Below are 24,505 nucleotides of genomic sequence, written 5' to 3' on the forward strand. Positions count from 1 at the left end.
CAGCTGTAGCAATGCATTGAGTTTTTGTTCTTGAATCCCTAGGATGCATATATTGATCTATTCTCACACCCTATAGAGAGACTACAATGTAGGTGTTCAAAACAATGTGACTGTATCATCCACAAATGGCGGATCTTCTTCATGTGTTGTACGGGTATAAGCATTAGCCCCAATGTGTGGAGTCAAGCTGGAAATTGTACAAGAAGGGGATCAAGGAAAAAAGGCAAGGAACAGATATGATATGTAGTAAGGATGCAATGGATGTGCTCCCTGCAGACGACAATGCACCTCCACCATCAAGTAAAGGACCACCTTAATATCTAACCCAAAATTTTCCTATCCTCCGTTATTTAGCTATCGGTGCCGTTATATTTGGCGCCTGATATTTAAATAACCCCCTGAACTGCCAATGGGGCGTTTAATTGGCAAGGGGGTGTGTAAAATGGCTGTGACACTGTCACAGCAAGAGCTGGAGAGAGGAGAGCGTGTGTGCAGCTCGGAGACGTGCGCGCGCGCGCTCTCATTCTTCAGCTCTCAGCAGACAAGCTGGAGAAGACTGTGTGATCTCTCGCGATCTTGTCGATGTCTGCTGAGAGCTGAAGAGTGAATGAGAGCGTGCGCTCCAATGCCGCTGGTGAAGTTACTCCCACCGCCATGGAACGGAAGAACATTCTTCTTCTCCTCTTCTGTTTCGTGGTGACGGCTGAGCTGTGCGTGCGCGCAGACGCTCTCCTCTCTCCAGCTCTTGCTGTGATACTGTCCGTAGCTGATTGGACAGTATCACAGCGATGTTACATGCCCCCTTGCCAATGACATGCCCCATTGGCAGTTCAGGGGGTTATTTAAATATTGGGCGCCAAATATAACGGCACCGATATCTAAATAACGGAGAAAAATAGGAAAAAAATGTATAGGTAGACAAGGTTTGTACAGCCCTGCCCATTACATGCTGCACTCAGCTGTACATGTATGGGCAAGTGAAAGGTTCTCTTTAAGCCACCATGGCTTTCAATTATGTCATGGTGATTGCGCGGACACAAGAGCTGTGCGCAAACGATCAGTGCTGGAGCCCGTCATTGACTGACAGCCGGGCTCCTGCTCCAACGGCCATGTTTGGAGATCCCAGCTGTACAGCCCCTTAATTGCCATGGTCAATAGCGACCACGGCATTTAAGTATTTTGACAGAGCGAGGTGGCTCCTCCCTCTGTCACCCATCAGCAGCCCACGATCGCAGACCACCGAAGGGTTGGCTTGGCAGCTGGGGGCTTAACAGAGGCCCCCAAGCCTGCTATGGATGTCTGCATAATAGCCCATGCTGGTTCTGGAAAATAAAGCAGACCCTTTTTCTATTCATGGGAAACCCCTTTAAAGTAAATCTGGCACTTATTGGGGCACTGCACATTTCGCTTATTATAGATGACAATTATGGGTGTCATCGTAGCTGTAAAATATGAGAGAATTATGGGGACAGTGAATGGAACTTATGGAGGCAAAGACTGGGGCTTTAGGGTATGTTCACACGAGGGCGTCCGTAACGGCTGAAATTACGGGGATGTTTCAGCCTGAAAACATCCCCGTAATTTCAGCCGTAACGGCATGTGCAGGCACTTGAACGCCGCGTCCATTACGGACGTAATTGGCGCTGCTATTCATTGAAGTCAATGAATAATGGCTCCAATTACGGCCAAAGAAGTGACAGGTCACTTCTTTGACGCGGGCGTCTATTTACGCGCCGTCATTTGACAGCGGCGCGTAAATTATGCCTCGTGTGAACAGACAAACGTCTGCCCATTGCTTTCAATGGGCAGATGTTTGTCAGCGCTATTTTCGGACGTAATTTGGGGCAAAAACGCCCGAATTACGTCCGTAAATAGGCCGTGTGAACATACCCAAAGGAAAGTCTTTTGATGGCAATATATGGCACGGAAAAAGGGGGCATATGTGTATGTGGTGAGGGATGGAGGCTGTACCTATTTTTATTTCAGAATATATATATATATCTTTGTATATGACGAGCGCCATGAACTCCAGTTATATATATAAGGGTATGTTCACACGGCCTATTTACGGACGTAATTCGGGCGTTTTGGCCCCGAATTACGTCTGAAAATAGCGCCTCAATAGCGCTGACAAACATCTGCCCATTGAAAGCAATGGGCAGACGTTTGTCTGTTCACACGAGGCGTATATTTACGCGCCGCTGTCAAATGACGGCGCGTAACTAGACGCCCGCGTCAAAGAAGTGACCTGTCACTTCTTTGGCCGTAATTGGAGCCGCTATTCATTGACTCCAATGAATAGCAGCGCTAATTACGGCCGTAATTGACGCGGCGTTCAAGCGCCTGCACATGCCGGTACGGCTGAAATTACGGGGATGTTTCAGCCTGAAAACATCCCCGTAATTTCAGCCGTACCGGCATGTGCAGGCGCTTGAACGCCGCGTCAATTACGGCCGTAATTAGCGCTGCTATTCATTGGAGTCAATGAATAGCGGCTCCAATTACGGCCAAAGAAGTGACAGGTCACTTCTTTGACGCGGGCGTCTAGTTACGCGCCGTCATTTGACAGCGGCGCGTAAATATACGCCTCGTGTGAACAGACAAACGTCTGCCCATTGCTTTCAATGGGCAGATGTTTGTCAGCGCTATTGAGGCGCTATTTTCAGACGTAATTCGGGGCCAAAACGCCCGAATTACGTCCGTAAATAGGCCGTGTGAACATACCCTAACAATTATCCAGTCAGCACCTAGACCGGCGCAGCGCCCAGAAACGATGCAGGAGCGCGGCTGACGGTCTCAGCGTCTCCTGTCAGGCGGGTCACGTGTTCTACAATGTCACATGACGCCAGTCACCTGAGCTCAGCTCCAACATGGCGCCCTCGGCTGACTGAAGACACCGATAAGTCATGTAAAACGGGGTCGTGCTCCTTCTTCATAACCTCAGCAGACTGATCGCCGCTTCTCCAAGTTGTGGGTTCTGTTGTAGTAGCCGGCTGACGCGCGCTTCTTGGGAAGCGGGAAATCATGAACGGCCCCATGAGCCCTGTGACGGATGAGCCAGTGTGGGAGAGACCGTGGTCCCTGGAAGAGATTGGAAGGAGCAGCCAGAACTGGTCTCTTGCGGCCGATGCTGGGGTGAGGGAGATGTCACAATGTTCTGCAGTGCCGGTGCTGTGTCCCGGCGCACATTGTAACTATAAAACTACTATTGCGGGCAAGAAGTGGAGTAGTTGTCTCTGGCAGCCAATCAGATTATTGCTCTCATTTTCCCTCGGCAGGGTGTAAAACGTTATGTGATTGGTTGCTATGGGTAACTGGTGGTTATACATAAGACTTATTAGGGAGCATGCATATAGTAGCTAATCATGGGGTCCTGCTGACGGGGGCTCTTGTGTAATGCTGAAATTAATAGGATGTCTCTGTAATGCATGCCCGTGCCAGTCCTATATAGCGACTATCCTTTCTGGTTGACAGTGGGGGTATCTTTAATGGTAGACTCCCCCCACCCCTGTTCTTTCTGAATATCTTAAAGGGGTTTTCCGGGCATACAAGGATAAGTCATCAATATCAGATTGGTGGGGGTCCAATTCCCGACAATCAGCTGAGTGAAGGGGCCACGGTGACTAACGCCATGGCCTATCAATGTTTACCAGGAACAGTCTCGTACACAAGGGATGTGCATGGTGCTGAGTGTGGTAATCTATGACGAGGACGCAGCGTTCATCGCCATGTCCCCTACAGTCAGCTGATCGTTAAGGGGGGTCAATCTGATGTTGATGACCTCTCCTAGTTTAGACGTGGCGGATTGTCCATACTTTACAGTGCAATGCATGTGAACCTGGTACTGTATGAATGAAAATGAGTGGCAGTGCCAAGTGTAGCTGCCAATCGAGATGAGTGGCTGTGCGTGTGTAAACAATGAATCCTTCATTCAGCTGATCGGCCCCGATGTCAGACCCCCACCAATCAGAAATTTATGTCTTATCCTAGACTCCTGGAAACCGCTCTTGATGGACTATCAATTAGCTATGAATAGTGTGGGTCTAACCACAAAGATCCCCATCGATCCTAAGAATAAAGGATGTGCGGAGTTTATGGCTTCTTCCAGTAGGAGCATTTAATATTTACAGCTATTGTGCAATCTGTCACCGGGTGTGAAGGAACGCAAGGTGCACACTAGGCGGCACAGTTGCCAAGGCAACCTTATGATGCCCAGAGAGTCTTGGGCACAGGTCCTATTAATAAGAACTCTTAAAGGGGTTGTCTCAACAAGGTTTGTCTTCGTGACACAACCCCTCAAAGACTATGTACACCTTAAATAAAAATGTGTATCAGTGTGATTGGCGTGCCCTGACGAAAGTTTGCTTATATATTAAGGTATTGCATTTACAGCACCCATATTCTCTGGATGGTGAGAGGGCTGTAGCTCAATGTCCATTAGCACATTTACCGTCCCTCTCCTCTGTGCATTTAGGGAATACAGAGGCCCAACATGGCAGATAATATTTGCTTTTCCTGCTCCGATCACACCTGCTTGTAATGGGTATATATTGGGGCATTGATCGTAGATGTGATTCCCTTTTATATAAGTGAAGTCTCCACCTAAATATCTGTCTTGTTGGCTCCTTGTCATCTCCCATTGTACGTCTGGCACATCAGACTCTTATCTAATCCTTTGCGAAACAATAAACGTATCTGACATTAATTCCCCTTCTTATTTGTGCTTTGTTGCTTTAGCTCCTGAATTTTCTCCAAGAATTCTCCCATCAGACCATCTCCAGAACACATGACATTGAGAAGCAACTGGATGGACTTGTTCGTGAAGCGAAGGCCACAGAATGCCGGCTCCACAATATCTTCAATGATTTCCTCATGTTATCTAATACTCAGTTTTTAGAGAATGTAGGTGACTCGCTGGGAATGTAGGTTACTGCTACCTGAGGCCGGGGACTCCGTGCCTGGGGAAGCTCCTGACGTCACTGTGCATCCGTTACACGTGGGCTCCCATGTTAAAAAATAGTAGACTGCGCGGTAGGGCTGGGCAGTTATGACCTGAATCAAAACAATTAATTGAACATGTAACCTCAATTACGATAAATGAACGATTATTTAGGCCACACCCCTTTTTGCATACTACGCCCCCTATTTGCATGCTACATCATTGAATTAATATTCATCCCCTGAGCCTGCTGTAAACTACTGTATATAATATACCCCTGAGACTGCCCCCACACAGTATGTTGCCCCACAGGGCTCCCCACATATTATAATGCTCCAATAACTGCCCCCCACACAGTAAAATGGCATCCATAACTTCCCCACACACTCTGTATAATGCCTACCACACGCGTAATGCCTCCATAACTACTCTCCAGACTGTATAATGTCCCCATAGCTGCCCTCCACACAGTATAGTGCCCTCCATAACTGCCCTCCACACAGTATAGTGCCCCCCATAACTGCCCTCCACAAAGTATAATGCCCCTATAGCTGCCCTCCACACAGTGTAATGCCTCCATAACTGCTCTGCACACTGTATAATGCCCCCATAACTGCCCCCCCCCACACTGTATAATGTCCCTAAAGCTGCCCTCCCCACTGTATATTGCCCCCCATAACTGCCCTCCACACATTATAGTGCCCCCTATAACTGCCCTCCACACAGTATAGTACCCTCCACACAGTTTAATGCTCCCTATAGCTGCCCCCCATACTGTATAATGCCCCCATAGCGGACCTCCACACAATATAAAGTCCCTCACAATGGCCCCCACGCTGTATAATGCCCAACAGTTGCCTGCCCACAGTACAATTCCCCCATACAGCCCCAATAGCGCCTAATAAAATACTCGCCTAACCCCATTCTAACGATGAGTCGAGGAGATCCCTCTGCTACTCCGGTCTGTGTGACTTGGTGCAGACAGACGCGATGACATCACTACTTCGCGCCTGTCTGGGCCGACCCGTGAGCGTCAGGAAATACACAGTGAATGGTAGAGCAGGGACCTTACAGCTCCCTGCTTTACCTTTGGATTCAACTGTATGGGATACAGTTGAAGCCGGGGAAAGAAAATTGATGAAACCGAAATGCGTAACATGACGACGGTTTTTGTGGAATTCCTTAGGATGGAATATTGTAGTTTGCTACACTGTTCCAACCTTCAAAGTAAAGGTATACTGGTGTATACCAACCCAACTGTGGCCAAAAGGACATTCTTTTGACCTCCATCGGGATAATGTAGCCTCATGGGCACGTTAAGCATGTGCTTTTCTGAGGTACGTGTGAAACTTATGGCATGAATGTGGTGTGCAGGGGACCTTACATGACTTGTTATGGCAATAATGACGGAACTTGATTTGCTTCTGTGAATCTTTTTGACATTTAATTGTAATAGGAACATGTAACATTTTTGCAGAGGGTGTATGATGAAGAAGTTGAGGAACGTGTTGTAAAGCCTGACACAGGAGAGAAACCGGAACAGGTAGGTCTTATCTTGAATTGAACCTTATTATACCGAGATCTTTTATATATAACTTGGAGTTTTAAAAAAAAAAAAAAATTATCTTTTATTTAAATTTATAGTTGTCACTTGCATTACCACTTGCTATTACTTTTTATTTATTATGAAGGTAATTGCGCTATTATGAGATCAGACAAACACTAATATTTGGAGAGAAATATATACAAACTTTCACTCACCCCACATTGTTATGCTGCGAGAGAAGTATAAACGATAATAACAACCTAAAGGAAGGACACATTACCACATACTTTAAAAAATATATATATATTTAATTTAAAGTGATTCACATTTATGCCCAATGGCACACAAACTTTGGTTATGTGATTTATATAAACTAACACTTAAAACATAATTATAAACAGTCACAAACAAGGGCCCATCTCAATAAAATGGCCCCAATCCAATGGTCTCCCAACAAATCTGTAAGCGGGCAAATATAAAGGTACAATCCCCTGAATAAAAAAAGATGAACAAATGCATATAGTTACCCCCATACCCCCCAACAAAAGTGACAAGCCTCTTCTCTAACATATATACCACACGAACGCGCACCGTACCTTAGTAATACATTTCAAGAAGCAATGAATAAGTGAGGACAATGTAAACAATAACACAAGGGGGCATTGCCCCAGACGATGTGGGAATCACATTTCAGCAATTTCCCACATGTTCATGGCAATCCACCCTTTTTATACAGGTGTATTTTTGTGCTTATACATACAAACCAAATAAAAAAAAAATCTTCTGATTCTTTGCCATATCGATAGTAAGAATTTGGATACCTGTTTACTGCCTCACTTGTATTTATTGTGCTTTACTGCTTAACCCGTTAGTGACCGCCCCATAGGGTTATCACGGCGGCCACTAATGGGCCTTATTCCGATGCAATAGACTTTTCACGCCGCTGTATCGGAATAAGTAAACAGAGCAGGGAGCCGTTAAATCTCCCTGCTCTCAGCTGCCAGAGGTAGCTGAGGGCTGGGAGCGTCCCTGCTCGACTGGGTGAAGACGATATTAGTATCAATCTCAGACGTTTAACCCTTCAGATGCGGCGCTCAATAACGAGCGCCGCGTCTGAGTGGTTTTGGAGAGAGGGAGGGAGCTCCCTCTCATCCCACCGGAACCCGGCAATAAGATCGCCAAATGTCTGTGTCTCCGATGGCAGCCGGGGGCCTAATAAAGGCCCCCAGGTCTGCCTGTAGTGAATGCCTGCTAGGCTATGCCAGAGGCATGGTATAGCAGTTGCCTGTCCGGTTTACACAGAATGGCATAATACACTGCAATACAGAAGTATTGCAGTCCGTTATAAATGCGATCGTAGGATCGCATAGTGAAGCCCCCTAGTGGGACTAGTAAAAAAAAAAAGTTTAATAAAAAATGAAAAACCCACTTTTTCCCCTTACAAACTGCTTTATTATTTAAAAAAAACAAAAAGTATTATTTTGTGTAGGATAATGATGTCGATACATTTTGGAAAATGTTAATTTGTTGTTCAATGTTGTATTGAATTGTTATTATGTAAAATTGGAAAAAATGCAAATAAAAATGAAGGTTTTAAAAAAAAAAAAAAAGTTACACATATTTGGTGTTGCCGTGTCCGTAACGACCCCAACTATAAAGCTATTACATCATTTAACCCACACGGTGAACGTCATAAAAAATAAAATAAAAAACAATGCAAAAATTGCTGTTTTCTTTGAATCCTGCCTTAAAAAAAAATGTGATAAAAAGTGACCAAAAAGTTGCATTTACTCCAAAATGGTACCGATTTAAAAACTCCAAGTCGTCCCACGAAAAAAAAGCCCTCATACAGCTGCATCGGCGAAAAAATATAAAAGTTATGGCTCTTCAAATACGGAGACACAAAAACAAATAGTTTTGAAAAAAAGTGTTTTTACTGTGTAAAAGTAGTAAATTATACAAACTTGGTATCGTTGCAATCGCAACAACCCGCTGAATAAAGTTATTGTTATTTATACCACACGGTAAACGGCGTAAATTTAGGACGCAAAAAAGTGTGGCGAAATTGCAGTTTTTCTATCCCCCCCCCCCCCTCAAAAAGAAAAAGTTAATCAAAGCTAATTAATAAATTCTATGTACCCCAAAATGGTGCTATTAAAAATGACAACTTGTCCCACAAAAAAACAAGACCATATACAGCTATGTCAACGCAAAAGTAAAAAAGTTATAGCTCTTTGAATGAGACGATGGAAAAACGTAAAAAATAGCTTGGTCATAAAGGGGTTAAAAGGGTTGTACGAGGTAAGAAAGACATGGCTGCTGTCTTCCAAAAACAACACTATACCAGTACATGGGTTGTGTCTGGCATTGCTTCTCATCTCCATTAAAGTGAATGTGGCGTAGCAGCAATACCTTATACAACCCATGGACAGGTGTGGTGCTGTTTTTGAAAGAAAGCCGTGTTATTCTTATCCAAGAGAGACTTATATTGCATTTATGCTTGAAAGGTGTTCCCTTAAAGGGGATGTCCGGGTACGGGACCGTTTTTCAAACTGATGACCTATCCACAGGATAGGATAGTTAATGATCGGTGGGGGTCTGACACCTGGACCCCGCACCAATCAGCTGCTCCGGCTTCCTCCGAGCACTGGATGTCCGTGTCGGAAGCCGGTGGCACCAGTCACAGTATAGCAACTGTGCTGCAGGACTGCAACTCTGCTCCTATCCAGCATATCTCAAAGTTTTTTGTTTTTTTCTAGTATTTGATGTGAGTGGTGGGGCTGATCTGTATAGACCAGGTCTGATTCTCTTCATTCGGAATCATTTTTTTGGGTTCTTTGTATTTATTTATTTCTTCCTTCTTCTTTTTTTTTTTTTTTTTTTTTTTAAATTTCATTGATGGCTTTTATTATTATTTTAAAGGAGAAAACCAGAGAGCAGAAGGAAGTACAACTAATCCCAAAAATCCAGGAAGCTGTAAATTATGGATTACAAGTTCTGGAAACAGCATTTGAAAAACTTGATATCAAGGCAGGAAACTCTGATTCCGAAGATGAGGAAGTCAATGAGCGACTTGAACTTATTCTGGAGCCAAAGGTAAAGTATCATTACACCAGACCAAAAAAAAGTAACATATCAGGAAGGACTATCGCTGAAATGAGATCTCATAAAGTCTTTCCTCACGGGTAAGAACCACCAGAATCACTAATAGAAGTAGCTGATGTTTATTTAAAAAAAAAAAGCAGCATCAGTTGAGAGGTGGGCTACTGTGCCACAAAAAGATATAGCCCAATTCTTCCAGATCCGGGGGCAGAGATAAAACACCTAAACCCAATAATAAAAATGGTGTAGAAGTAGAGTTCTAAGCCAGTGCTGAAGAAACAAATTGACAAGTTAGGACGCCTGTCCCAGCATCCTATCCCTCCACATGTTTCATCCCGCAAAGGGGAACCAGCAGGGAAAATAAGGCATCCGCTGCCCGCTATATGGACAGTCTTGTCTGGTCACCAGACTGTCTGCACTTGCTGTATTCAAGGAACATTCTCCTCCCCTGGACCATTCATGTCCTCAGTTCAACACCCTTAAAGGGAACCTGGCACTAGATTTTAGGACACTAAACCACCAGCATGTTGTTCTACTCCCTAAACATGCTCCTTTCAAAACTGTCCATTTTAGTATTCTGTCAAAAAAGAGGTTATAATACAGCGGGCGCTGTATGTAAATGACCAGAGAAGAGTCCTGAGATGAGGTGGGCACAACATCATCTTATCATTGGCCGCTGGAGTGCTGTCCACCCATATTTATTGAGTCCAATGGCATCCTGCACATGCTCAGATGAAGCTGAGGTGAGTACACCTGGACTCTTCTCTGGTAATTTACATACTATAACTTCTCTATAGACCCAATACTAAAATGGCCAGTTTTGATAGGACGCTATTTCCCAGCAGTATATTGACTCGCTGGTGGTTTAGTGCCCCAAAATCTAGTAACAGGTTTCCTTTAAGAGGTGCAGCATATAATTTAGCTTAACAGGGTGGAATATACGGGGAAAGCATAAAAGCCTTGATTGGCCAACTGGAGACTAGACAAGACTTTTCTAAGAAGCCGACGTTTTCCAAGTCTAAAATCCAATTTTGGTTGCTGTGTGGTTCGTCACACAGATGATAACAGGAGTGTTGGAGATCAGCAACATGTTAGGATGTCATAAACATAGTAGTCAGAAGGGGTAGTATACAAATTGCAATAAGGAGTGCTATGAAGTCTAAAAAGCTGGAATAAATGGCGTCATAGTTGTAACTTTTATACATCAATACCCAGTACAATTTCCTAATATACTTTCATTGGCAGAATCACTCGTGCTACAAGCAGAAGCAATCTTAACCCATGACTTCCCTGTAGTCTTTCACATATTTCTGGCCGTCTGCAGCATGTACTCCATAGACCAACCATAATCTATCATAGGCGGCTGCCCGTATTATGCTAAAGGACCCGCTAGCACTTTGATTTCCTTGCAGTCGCACCTCTAACATCTTATCACTCCAGATCAGAGAGAAGAGGGCAGATCATTAAATTGGGCAGTCCAGGTGTACCATTTAAGTTTTTTTAATAATATACTTGCCACTTAGTCGTCCTGTGAAATCATAGCATTCTCTTAGTAAAATATAATTGCTTAGTAGTATCTAGCACAGTGTAACGGTAGCTTCAGCCGTAATGATTTATTGGCCAATCAAGCTCAAAGTTTTCATTTAGGGGCTATAAATCTGACAAGTTCACATCTCCTTTATTTTTAGGATCTATACATAGACCGTCCATTGCCTTTTTTGATTGGCTCCCAATTATTCATGCAGCAGGAGGATGTAGGTCTTGGGGACCTATCAAGTGAAGGTATGTTTGTGTGTGTGTGTGTGTGTGTAATAATTTACCTATGGACTAGGTTTATGCCCACTTTGTGTCGTTCTGCATTTGATACTTGGGCACTACATAAGATTGGGCATATGTCCTGTATAATATCGGTGGGATCCAGCAGCAGAATATTACAGCCATTACCTGTGTACATTTGTCTGGAGAACCTATTTAAAGGAGTTTTACTATCGGGGACATTGATGACATCCCACCTCTGGGACCCACACCTATTCTAGAACGGGGGCCCCAAAACCCCGTTCTACCGCTCTGTGCTCCGGCTGACGCGTGTGATTTCTGACCATAAAAAAAACCGCTTTAAAATAAAAAATCACCTATTTTCAGGATGAAGATCCAAGATATTTTTTTGGACATTAGTTTTCGTCTGTATATGCGTCACTCTTGAACTGTACTGGTGACTGAGCACTTATAGATACTTTCATGTTTCTACAGAAGGGTCTGTGGACAATGATAGGGGAAGTGCCATTGACAGTGAGGAGGAAGATGACAAAGAGAACGATGAGGTAATTTTTTTTTCATTTAATGTTGTAATCTTCTCAACACTTCTCTGCTGATATTTGCAGGAAACTCATAATTGTTACTGTGTAGAACGTAACGTTAACCCCTGGATAAATGGCTAGCCAGTGTATTCTTCATCAATAATTGGAACAATTGGTATATGAGTGTAATACAATCTTATGCAGAAATCCTGTCTTACTAATGTCACTGTCGTGCACTGTGATCCCTCAAGGGATTTATTTTCTTTTTTTTCATGTAAAAAGATGTATCTCTGTAGCTTCTTCATTTTTCTTGTGCAGTATTTGATGCATTTATCAAAGTAGTTTTCTAGCTGTATTTAACCCCTTAACGACGAGCAAAAGGAAATATCCGTCACAAGCAGGTGCTAGTTCTCCCTCTGTCACCCCATCGGCAGCACCGCAACGATATTGCGGGGCACTGATCGGTTTCCATGGCAGCTGTGGGCTTAATGAAGGCCCCCAGGTCTAAAGACCCACATGCCAAAGGCATGGCCTAATAGATTGCCTGTCAGTTTTACACTGACCGGCAAAAATGTTTTGGGATACTAAGTGTACGTGCAATCAGAAGATCGCATGGTGAAGTCTCCTAGTGCGACAAATAAAAAAATAAGTCAAATAGTTTAAATAAAGATTATGGGGAAAAAAAAAAAGATTACAGTAATAATAAAACCACCTTTTTTTTCCCCAAAAAGTTGTTTTAATTAAGAAAAATGGAAAAAGCAAACACACACATATGTGGTAACGCCACAATCGTAACGACTCAAACAATAAAGTTAACACATAAATTAAACCGCTGGGTGAACTGTGTAAGAAAAGAAACGCCAAAAAACAATGGCAAAATTCCTTTTTTTTTTTTTTTCTCCCATTCCCCCATAAAAAATAAAATAAAAGTTAATCAATAAGTCCCATGTACGTCAAAATACTACCAATGAAAACTACACCTTGTCCCGCAAAAAACAAGCCCACATACGGCTACATCGGATGAAAAATAAAAAAGTGACGGCTCTTGGAATGCGGCGATGCAAAAACAAGTAATTTGTTTCTTTAAAAGGGGTTTTATTTTGCAAACGTAGGAAAATATAAAACCGTTCCATATTTGGTATCCCTGTAATCGTGCCGACCCATAGAATAAAGGTAACCTGTTATTTTTGCCGCACAGTGAACGGTGTAAATTTATAACGCGAAAGTCAATGCTGGAATAGCTGCTTATTTTCAATTCTTTCCTAAAAGAAAGTTAATAAAAGTTAATCAATATATTATATTCACCCAAAAATGGTGCAATTGAAAAATACAACTCACCTGAAAAAAACAAGCCCTTATACGGCTATGTCGACAGAATAAAGAAAAGTTACAACTCTTAGAATGCGACAGTGAAAAAAACAAAAATAATCCTTGGTCATTAATGTGCAAAAACGCCTGGTCGTTAAGGGGTTAATATTAATTGTATTGTTAATTGTAATAATAAGACAAAACGTTGATAATTTTTTTTACCAATAACAGGAGTCCGATGAGGATTTTGGAAACGACTCTGAGGAAGAAAAGAAACCTGTGAGCCATTTTGTCTTTCTGCTATACTGTTTGAGTAGGCTAAGCTCACACCAGCGACACCCTTATATTTTTGGCAGATCGGAACGCATAAGGCCCTGTGCACATCACGTTTATGAAAGCTCCCCACGTATACGCTGATTGTGTCCATAGGTCGCCGTTAGATGGTTTACATCTGTAGATCTTTTTTGTTTTTTGTCATTTATTTTTTCTTATATTTGATGGATGGCGTAGCAAAGAGTTGCCTACACTTTTCCTTCCCCTAAAAATGTATACCCCGTGGGATACATTATTTTAACATGGGGGGGCCTATTGGTGAAGAATGTTACTGTATGGCTTCCATCAAGGGTATACGTTAAACTTACACGCTGGGACGCTCCAGTGCTGTAACTGTCCATATATGGACCGCTATCACTTGAGCTTCCCAATACAGGAGAAGCCGCTCTGCCCGCAGACTCTTGCCACCCTGTCAGGCAATGTCAGCTCTGGGATCCACACAGAGAACCCCTCCTCCCACACAGCGACCCTATCTTCCATTCCAAGCAGCCAAAGTCCCCAGATGCCATCGGTCCTGGGAAGCTACATCACTGGAGCTTCCCTGGGGTAGCCCCAGTGACATAACTGGCCAGTTAGTTCACTGGCGGTTATCTCGGAAGCTTGTAGCCGGGGACTCTGGCAGAAGTCCTTGATAGGAGTACCTGGTTGTTGTCTCGGCCCGAGGAAGCTACATCACTGGAGCTTCCCTGGGCCAGTTACGTCACTGGGGCTACTCCAAGGAAGCTCCAGTGACGTAGCTTCCCCGGGCCGAGGTAGCACCTGGGGAGTCTGGCTGCTAGAAAGGTGCGATTGCGCGGAAGGTCCCAGAGGATCCCACAGAGCTGACATTGCCTGACCGGGGCGGCTAGAATTTGCAGGCAGGGACGGCGTCTGCTGCATCGGGAAGCTCCAGTGTAACTGTCCATATATGGACAGTTACGTCACCAAAGCTTCCTGACGTATCTGTTAAACGAAGGCCGGTGACGGATACGTAACCGTGACATCCATTACTTATTTAGGGGGTCGTCCCAAAGATAAGAACCCCCCCCCCCCTTCACATACACACGCCTATCGGACATTGATGGCATATCCTGTGGTCGTAATGCCCCTTTTAGATTACAACTACACATTTGCTTAAAGTTTCCTTCTCTCCTTTTCAGAAGTAATGATATTCTGGAATGTTTCAAGCCATCACAGTAAAAGCAACCATAGTTGTTTTATGAAAATCGTTTTACTTTATACAGTATTTTTACTGTTTAGCAGCATCCGGCTCTGAGTGACGAGGATGAGGATAATGGTTCAGACCTGTTTGGTGATTCCGACAAAGAAGATGAAGAGGACCACGAAAAAACGGTAAGATATGTAAATGCAATATCTTTTTATTTACTTGTGGTACTGCCCCCAGATAAGGTCGTTTAGGAGACCTGACAGACCATCTTTTAAATGATTAAGCTGAGCTCCTGGTGGTGGTTGCAAACAGCCAGAATTTCATCATTTGCCTCAATGGTTGTGTGAAAGGAACGGCTTTAGGAGGACTGATTTAGGCCACATCCACGTTACCGTTGTCTTCGTCAATGTGTTGTTTTGTTTTTGTTTTTTTAACAGATCGCACACTGACCCATTTATTTATATGGCACTATGCACACTAGTTTTTTACAGATCCGTGTGTGGGCTATGGTACTGGGCCACAAAACTCAGAGAAGGTCCTATTTCTCTCCATGTTTGCGGCTCGGTCTCACCCATTCAAGTCTGTGGCGACATGAAGACTACGGACGGCACACTGTTGTCATCCGTGTGCTGTCCGTATGCTGCCCATGTTTCATAGATGAGTTACTAGGTGACGGGGAATTCCCCGTTCCGTTTCACACGGACTAAAAAAACGGACAATGGATCCGTTATTTACTGGACGCAAAATACAAACGGACATGTGCATGTAGCCTTAGGCTATGTTCACACTGAGTATTTTGGGGGAGGAATATCTGCCTCAAAATTCCGTTTGGAACTTTGAGGCAGATATTCCTCTCCCTGCACGCCGATTTTCGCGGCAATTATCGCGCCGTTTTTCGCCCGCGGCCATTGAGCGCCGCGGGCATAAAACAGCGAGCTATACGCTTTCTCCTGCCTCCCATTGAAGTCAATGGGAGGTCAGAGGCGGAAGCGCCCGAAGATAGGGCATGTCGCTTCTTTTTCCCACGAGGCAGTTTTACTGCTCGCGGGAAAAAGACGCCGACGCCTCCCATTGAAATCAATGGGAGGCGTTCTCGGGCCGTTTCTGCCGAGTTTTGCGACGCGGTTTCCGCGTCAAAAAACTCGGCAAAATACCCCGTGTGAACATAGCCTTAGAAATACAGAGCTCTGACCCCTACAAAAGATGTTGCACCTATTTAGATAAAATAAAATGCTATAGTTACCCAACTATATATTGATCTTGGCCATGCAGAATAAATCAAGATGCTTTTCTAATATGATGTTTATTTTCAATGAAGCATTTCTGACAAGATAATAAAATTATTTTAATGTTTACTTTCAGATGAAGACCAGAACAAAATCCTTTGCCGATGAATTAGCCGCACGTATACAATCGGAAGTTCCAAAACGTCAGGAGACAGATGAGTCCTGTATGTTGATAGAAGTCTTCTGTTTACCCGTTCGGTATAGCAGAAATAGTTTTTTAAAGATGTGTTGTTTTTTTTTACTTCAGCTATATCATCTGTTGAAGTCAAAAACAAAAAAGAGAAGGGGACAAGAGAGGCCCGTAAACTTCCCTCTGATGGTAGGGGGATATTTTTAATTCCAAACCGTTCATTATATCAATATACTATTTATTAGTCTGTTCAGATATCACTGTATTTAATGGGGTTATCCAGGACTTTTCAAAATTGGCAGCAGGGCAGGGGATGGCAAAACATATTAACCTAACAGATTCTCAACCCCTTTAGTACCCCCTGCTCCAGTGCTGAGGTCCCGTTCACTGCCGCTCCGGTACAAAAAGCTCCTGCTGCAGTCACGTGCCGTCCATTGCAGCCGGTCGCTGAGGTCAGCGACCGGCTGCAGCAGCATGTGACTGGTGAATGGCACCTGACCGCTCCAGGAGCTTTCCGATAGCGGAGTGGCAGAAGACAGGACCTCAACGATGGAGCGAGGGGCACTGCAGGGGGTAAGTGTTTGTTCGTTTATTGTGTAATGCCACCCCCTGCCCTGCTGCCAATTTTAAAAATTCTTGGATAACCGCTTTGGCAGTGCTACTTTTGAATTTATTTTTTTATATTTTTATGTTCTCTTTTTTTTTTTTTTTTTTTTTTATAAGATGAAGAAGATGATATTTTTAAGCCACCCAAGCTTACAGATGAAGATTTCTTTGGCAATAAAGGAGGATTGTTCAGTGGAGGGAAGGGGATTTTTGATGATGATGATGACGACGACGACGAAGATGATGATGATGGAGATGGAGGAGAGGTTGGTGAATGTGTTGAAACTTTTTTTTAAAACTTTTAAGGGACCATTCATAGTGAACATAAACTTTTCATTTGCCTCATTATGGGTCCAAAAAGTTTTTGCGCTCCAAAGTTTTTTCATGCATTTTTCAAAATCTAAACTCTCTCAATTTTGTCTAATTGATTTGTATATAATGGTTGTTGCCAGTGACTTTGAACATCAGAGATGCTACCTATGGGCTGCCCTGTAATTTCTGCAGGCTGAATGCTCACTCACAGACTGGTGTCGTTCATACAACACCGTACAAGCGGGATTTGCTGGCAGATTTTTTAGTAAAACATTTTTAAAATCATTATATCACAAACCGCAGTTTAAAGAGAAACTTAACTCTGTGACGAGGACAATGAAAATTGGAAAAAAATAATTTACATATAATCTGATGTCAAATCTGAAAAGAAAACAAGCACAATAGACTAGATTCTATTGCTGCTATTTTTTCCATTTCCTTTTTATTTCTTTGTCAAAAAGATTGTTTGGATGTTTTCCCTCCTTGCTGCCATTATGACTGATGTTTCACATCCACTTGTTGTGGCGTTGTCCCAAGCTACATAGATATTGAAGTGGGGTGACAGCATCTATTTCTAAATTAATTCGGAAAGGGGTTCCAATCGAACCGATGCTGTTTATTTTTGGCACCTCTGGTCTTTTGAAAGACTGTGGTTGTAGCAAACTAATCAGAAAGATTTTATTTCTGGCAAGATTGGTTATCATTTATAAATAGATCTCAACAGATTTCCCACGGGAAGTAGAATAAGGTGAATAGAGTGATGCTTTTAGAAAGATCATATTACTTGACACTAAGTAAAGAGGAAGGGGACATTTTTTTTTATAACATCTGGAATAGATGGATAATGGAACTATCCCCCGAACAGAAAAAGACCTTAGAGCTGGTTTAAAATGTGTTCGTAGCTGTTTGAGTAATGGTTTTCTTTTCCTCTCCACTTCCCACGCGATATTTTCAAGGGTTTAAGTGGGTGATTGTTGAATTTTCAGTATTATCTATTTGAACCCCTTTCGGGTAGTGTCTGTACTATATAATAGTTTGTTTAATATAATGTTAACTCTGAATGTTTTTTTTTTTTGTTCTCTAGTATGGAAAATATAATTCAACAATAATAAAAAATTATATTATAAAAAAAAAAATGACTGTGTAATACATTTTGTGTTTCTTGTTGGCTGCAGGGCGACCTTTTCTCTGATGTTCAGAAGAAGCAACACAAGATAACAGAACCAACTCCTGCAGCAAGGCCGGGTACACAGTTCTGTCCATTTCATGTATTTCTATGCTCTCACATTATAGTGTTTAAAATGTGACGTTTAATAACTCTGTCTACACTGCAGAAACCTTACCATCCGATGTGAAAAAGAAACCACCCTATGGAGGCGTCTCCCTTTTCCCAGGTATACAGTCATATGTGTGTGTATATATATATAATACATTTACAGGATTGGCACTACGTTTATAGATCACTCAAAATTGTGGATTAAGCTGAAACCTTTAGATTTAGGCTGGGTTCACGAGTCTGTTTTATTAATCTACCTTTTTTCAGAGTTATCTTGCTGGAAAGTTATAGGCCTAAAGCCTGCAACTTTTTGGTTCCTATGGCCTCATAAAGCACCAGTCACTCTCTTCGCCAATATTTTAATCCTACCTGACTTATGTGTTTGTGTGTGAACATCGATGTGGATGGTGGTGTTAATCCACGTTACGTTTCCATGACAAACTTCTCAGTGACAGTTACTTCTAATGATTAGACAGGCTCCTGTCACATAGTTATAATGATGAAGATGATCACCGCTCCGCATCCCGGACTCTATACATATTATCTCTTAGCTTATATAGGAGAATGTTACGGGAAGGATAATCCCAATATCCCCCAAGGAGGCAGAGATGGTACTGGCTCTCGCTGCCCGCATGATGCTGCACTCAGGCGTCATGGGATTGATAGCATAGCACAGAGGAGGCAGAGCAGGTTGAAATCTAAAATTCATGACGGTGTCAGAAACAGATAGATGACTGGATGGCAGGGAAGTGAGTACAATATACATAAAAGAAGTCTAGAGCTCGATAAACCAATCAGGTGAGGGGGAGCAGTGATGGAAAGAGGGGTTTTCTCTTGAGGTCTTCTTTCACAATTTGTCAAGGTGACAAGTGTAGCTTCACATTAGATGTTAAAGGGGTTGTTCAGGCAGCAGGGTGTTTTTTATACCGATGACCTATCCACAGGATAGGTCATCAGTATATGATCGGTGGGGGTCCGACATCTGGACCCAACACAAATCAGCTGTGCAGGGTCGGTGCCAGTAGCAGATGGCTCCGACCACTGTATAGCGGCCATGCTATCATGAACTTAGATGTTATGGATAACAGCTGGATCCTGCATGTCTGGTGACAGCGGGTCCTGCGTGTCTGGTGACAGCGGGTCCTACGTGTCTCTAAGTCATCAGTCCCACTGACTTGACAGATTAGGGTTTCAGCACAAGATACATCTTCTTTGTACCCAGAATACATAGAAGCTGTATCTCAAAAAGTAAACTTTTTTTTTAATAAAAAACAATTACAAAGTTTCACTAAACCCTACAGTACATTGTTTTAAAAGAACAAAAGTCTTGAAAGGTTTACATAGCCTTTAAGTGCACACTTTATATGTTTGCTTTCAAACTTTGCTGGTTGGTTACATTTAGATTACCATTTGAAATACATCAAAATCTTAGCACATGGTAGCGGCAGCGTTTTGATTTGCAATCCTCTTTTTACTATGATCAATACATATAATGTGCAGTGTTATGCCTATTGTAAACATTACATATGCCACAGGCGGGGAGAATGTCATCAACTCCTCAGTGCTAACCGAGAAGGATAAAAGAAAACATCCTACACCTACAGATACGGTCCCTAAACCTTCAGCCATTGCAGGTCTGTTTGACGATGATGACGTTACTTTTGGAGGAGCAGCTCCAACGCAACCATCAGGTATTCAACACCCCCAGGAAAAAACATAAACAAATTATTTCCATTTTAACCAATGTGATTCAGTTTCTAAATAGATAGTGTTTTTTATTATTATTATTTATCTGATATTTATTACAAATTCAGCATAGGACCAGAGGATGGTTTGGCTGGTGTTCTTTAATAAGTGACTGGTTATGTTTCCTAGGGTTTAATGGTGATTGGCCACATCTAGGGGAAGGGGTGAACCTGGGAAGGGTGCTAGGAGCATATGAAGATTTATTTTTCAAAACTCCCTAACCTTCCCGTTCATTGGCTCCTGTTCAGTCTGATTTCCATAGCCGCTTCTGGCCCAAGATCCATGCACTTACCTTTTATATCTGCTATAAAATAGAATCGACAATCTTAAGTTTTTAATTTCCTTTCTTACAGGAAATGCCAAACAAGCCTCTGATCTGTTTGCTGATGAAGACGACTTATTTAATGACCGCAGTTCTTTTAATTCTGTAACTGTTAAACCAAAAGAGACTGAGGCTCCAACACCGAAAACACTGGAGAGAAAGGTGTGGATGTGGTTGTTTAAACATTGCCAGTAAATGCGCTGTACTGGACGGTCTCCATCGGCCCCATAGATATTGAATGAAGCAGCAGCGCACATCTGGGGCCGTCGTTCCATTCAAAATTATCCTCACTGCGATTGTGAGGGGAAACAGGGTTCGGGATCCCGTACTAGTGATTGGTGTGGCCCCCAGCGATCATACATTTTATCCCCTATCCTTTGGATAGGTGACAAATGTGCTTAAATGGAAAAACCCTTTAATTGCCATTTGGATCATTTGTCACTTTTCTAGCCCCAGTTTGAAGGAGGAGGGAGTGATACTTTGTGGTTACCAAGCCGCCTCAGTCCACTCCTGGTTCATAAGTAAAACGGCTTTTTAACCATTTCAAGACCAAGGCCTTTAGAGGCCCGAATGTCCACAGCAAAATGTCATCTTTCGGAATGATACATTCTCTAAAGGTGATTTGGAATCCTGTGACACTATAACGACCTCACAGATTTCGATGGTAATGGCTCGAAAGCAGGAAGAAAGCTTGTTGTCTTGAACACAGCCCGCATTTTGAGCACTCCGACAATCTCTTTAATGGAAAAGCGCTGTACAGCACATTCTTTCATTAAAAAAACCATGTACAATTACGTTCTAACTGCATGGGGGCATCGGCAGCTAGAACGCATATATACAGTATGTTATGGGGTTGTCTAGGGGTTAAGGTGGACTTCATAGTTGCAGATTATTCTGGTAATTAAGGACACTGGATGTTCTTTGTGAAGAGAATCTAGAATTATATACAGTTAGATGTCTGGGTTGTGTGCATTTTACTTCAACTTGTATTGGGCCATTTGTCACTATATAATGGGTGGGATTTTAGAGATTATATAGTGCTGAATACATATTTATTATTAAGAATTTTTTTGTTGTATTGTTATATAAAATTTGTTTGCTTGCTTCAAAAACATACAGATCCCTACAGAAAAAACTCAGCCATATGAACCGTCAATCAAAAAGAAAACCAAGGGTCTCTTCTCCGATGAGGAGGATTCTGAGGTATGGTCACTGGATTGTGTTTGCAGAGCCATATTTATAATTAAAAGGACTCTAGTCAATACAATTTACTGCAAAGTTGCATTTTCTTTTATCTTGTCAAGCAGTTTGTTCTAACCTTTCCAACATTATTTTCAGCCATACCAGCTCATGTGCCTTATCTATTAACCGGCCACTAAAATGGTACACTTCCTCCGCTCTGCCTCACAGCCAATCACTGTAAAGCTGGACATAAACATTAAATGTATGTCGGCCAAACCTGGAGATTTTGGCTGGACTGGCCGATCATCTAATCTGTATGGCGGTATCCCGATTCTCCCCGGATGCCAAATTTTCGGGGTAGAGAATGGTTGGGCATGTTGAATTTGTAGTTAAGCCGAGAGAAGTCTGGTAGCGGTTTTCTTACTTCTCTCCATTGAAAACACATGCACACCCGGGTGAGCCAAGCGGTCACGTGTATGGGGGAATCGGGAGAAATAGTGGTCGGCCAAACAAGAACCCTCTCATCCCTCAGATTTGCTTCATTGAATATAAAGCCATACATATTCGATAAAAATCATCCGAACCTGATGATTTTGGCAGGATCGGCCCACTATCTGATGTATATGGTGGGTTTCCTGACTATTTTAATATGCCTGAACCTTTGTTTCGGGGGGAGATAAGCCACTGCCAGGCGGGTTTAATAGTGTCTTAATTTCCTTATTTGCCATTGAAAAATACATGCGTGCTTGACTACGTTGAAAACAGGAATTGCTGCGAAGTGCAGCTCAATAGTGACATCAGTAAGGGAATAAGTAACTCGTTTCTCTTATGTGGTTGCAATAGTGTGGCTATTCTGGAGGACTTGATATGAATATGTATTACTTGGTCTCAAGTAATACTTAAAGTTTAGCTAAACGTTTGACAAACTTCTGACATGTCATAGTGACATGTCAGAAGTTTGGATTGGTGGGGGTCCGAGCACTGAGACCCCCACCACTCGCTAGAACGAAGCGGCTGAAGCGTTCGTGTGAGACCGTTTTCAGACAGTTGCCATCAGGGAGAATTTTCGTCCAGTTTATTTTTCCTGCTTTCATCTCCACAAGTAATTTTGTATTAAAGGGGTTTCACAGGATTAGAAAAACAAGAGTTCTCATTCACCGAATACAAATACTTTGAAAATGGTGAGGAATTGAAACACAAAGTATATTAGAAGTGGTTTAACATTTTATTTATACAGTGATTAGATTTATTTGCATAAAACCCCTTTAAAGACTTCTACTCCACCAGATTGAGCAAGAAAGCAGGGCAGGACAATGTTTTTGCGGTTGTCACTCAGCATGTTGCAGAGGGCTGGGGAAAGCCAGCGGGCAGAAAAGTAATTTGCCTGCCAGGTGACATCTTTTACGATGTCTTTTCTCTCCCAGGCTCATATGGTGGAAAGGTGGTGTGGCTGAAGGGGCAGAAAGAACATTGTATACTGTTGAGCAGCGGTAGAAGGGGGAGGCCTTGTTGTGGGTACTGTGGGAATGGAGGAAATAAAAACAGAGTAGTATTGAGCAAATGGCAGGCGCTGCTGTGATGTCTGCGGATGAAGTGGCACACAGTAAGTGCTACGGGTCGCTGCATTGCTTTTTGTCATTTTGAGCTTCACTGTAGTGCAATTCTTCTGACCTGACCTACTTATGTCTTTTGGTCCTAGGAAACATGTTTGTGTTTTGTTTTTTTATATTCTTGTTTCTCCTTTGAGGGCACCTCTCCTATAATTTCTCCTAGAATATCTCCTAGAATTTCATATAATAAGAGTCGACTTACACTTTTACTTTACACGACACATGTCAAGCCCTCTGTTAGACCACCGGGCTGCAGGAGGAAGAAAGCAGCCATGTTTTTCGAATCTTGGACAACCCCTTTAAGGCATTTGCCTCAATTTTGTGTTAAAGGGGTTGCATATGTTTTTTTTTGCCTTCCTCTGGATCAACATTGCAGGATAATATGCTGAACTGAATGGACCTATGACTTTATTCAGCCTTACAAACTATGTTACTATGTGAAGGGGAACGTTAATATACACTACCGTTCAAAAGTTTAGGGTCACTTAGAAATTTCCTTATTTTTGCAAGAAAAGCACAGTTTTTTTCAATGAAGATAACATTAAATTAATCAAAAATACACTCTATACATTGTTAATGTGCTAAATGACTATTCTAGCTGCAAACGTCTGGTTTTTAATGCAATATCTACATAGGTGTATAGAGGCCCATTTCCAGCAACCATCACTCCAGTGTTCTAATGGTACATTATGTTTGCTAACTGTGTTAGAAGGCTAATGGATGATTAGAAAACACTTGAAAACCCTTGTGCAATTATGTTAGCACCGCTGTAAACAGTTTTGCTGTTTAGAGGAGCTATAAAACTGACCTTCCTTTGAGCTAGTTGAGAATCTGGAGCATTACATTTGTGGGTTCAATTAAACTCTCAAAATGGCTAGAAAAAGAAAGCTTTCATGTGAAACTCGACAGTCTATTCTTGTTCTTAGAAATGAAGGCTATTCCATGCGAGAAATTGCCAAGAAACTGAAGATTTCCTACAACGGTGTGTACTACTCCCATCAGAGGACAGCACAAACAGGCTCTAACCACAGAAGAAAGAGAAGTGGGAGGCCCCGCTGCACAACTGAGCAACAAGACAAGTACATTAGAGTCTCTAGTTTGAGAAGTAGACGCCTCACAGGTCCTAAACTGGCAGCTTCATTAAATAGTACCCGCAAAATGCCAGTGTCAACATCTACCGTGAAGAGGCGACTCCGAGATGCTGGCCTTCAGGGCAGAGTGGCAAAGAAAAAGCCATATCTGAGACTGGCTAATAAAAGGAAAAGATTAATATGGGCAAAAGCACACAGACATTGGACAGAGGAAGATTGGAAAAAAGTGTTATGGACAGACGAATCGAAGTTTGAGGTGTTTGGATCACACA

At 42.6% G+C, this 24,505-nt stretch overlaps 1 protein-coding gene across 6 annotated transcripts in view; it reads left to right on the top strand.

Moving 5' to 3' along the window:
* Nucleotides 1–2,826: 2,826 nt before the first annotated feature.
* Nucleotides 2,827–24,505, top strand: part of LOC142663151 (WASH complex subunit 2C-like) — a 51,824-nt gene continuing 30,145 nt past the window's right edge. For 4 of the 6 annotated variants that reach the window (XM_075841507.1, XM_075841510.1, XM_075841514.1 and 1 more), the window contains exons 1-16: nucleotides 2,827–3,135; nucleotides 4,738–4,902; nucleotides 6,417–6,482; nucleotides 9,408–9,581; nucleotides 11,276–11,369; nucleotides 11,838–11,908; nucleotides 13,424–13,471; nucleotides 14,765–14,857; nucleotides 16,035–16,122; nucleotides 16,206–16,277; nucleotides 16,812–16,960; nucleotides 18,182–18,251; nucleotides 18,341–18,400; nucleotides 19,818–19,973; nucleotides 20,382–20,512; nucleotides 21,470–21,553. In XM_075841507.1, coding sequence (XP_075697622.1) covers nucleotides 3,025–3,135; nucleotides 4,738–4,902; nucleotides 6,417–6,482; nucleotides 9,408–9,581; nucleotides 11,276–11,369; nucleotides 11,838–11,908; nucleotides 13,424–13,471; nucleotides 14,765–14,857; nucleotides 16,035–16,122; nucleotides 16,206–16,277; nucleotides 16,812–16,960; nucleotides 18,182–18,251; nucleotides 18,341–18,400; nucleotides 19,818–19,973; nucleotides 20,382–20,512; nucleotides 21,470–21,553 — 1,632 coding nt within the window. In that variant the 5' untranslated portion in view covers nucleotides 2,827–3,024. Of the gene's footprint in view, nucleotides 3,136–3,401; nucleotides 3,492–4,737; nucleotides 4,903–6,416; nucleotides 6,483–9,407; nucleotides 9,582–11,275; nucleotides 11,370–11,837; nucleotides 11,909–13,423; nucleotides 13,472–14,764; nucleotides 14,858–16,034; nucleotides 16,123–16,205; nucleotides 16,278–16,811; nucleotides 16,961–18,181; nucleotides 18,252–18,340; nucleotides 18,401–19,817; nucleotides 19,974–20,381; nucleotides 20,513–21,469; nucleotides 21,554–24,505 lie in introns of those variants that run through there. The other 2 variants (XM_075841508.1, XM_075841509.1) reach the window with 2 other exon arrangements.

This window comes from Rhinoderma darwinii, chromosome 11, assembly GCF_050947455.1.
Source record: "Rhinoderma darwinii isolate aRhiDar2 chromosome 11, aRhiDar2.hap1, whole genome shotgun sequence".
NCBI lineage: Eukaryota > Metazoa > Chordata > Amphibia > Anura > Rhinodermatidae > Rhinoderma > Rhinoderma darwinii.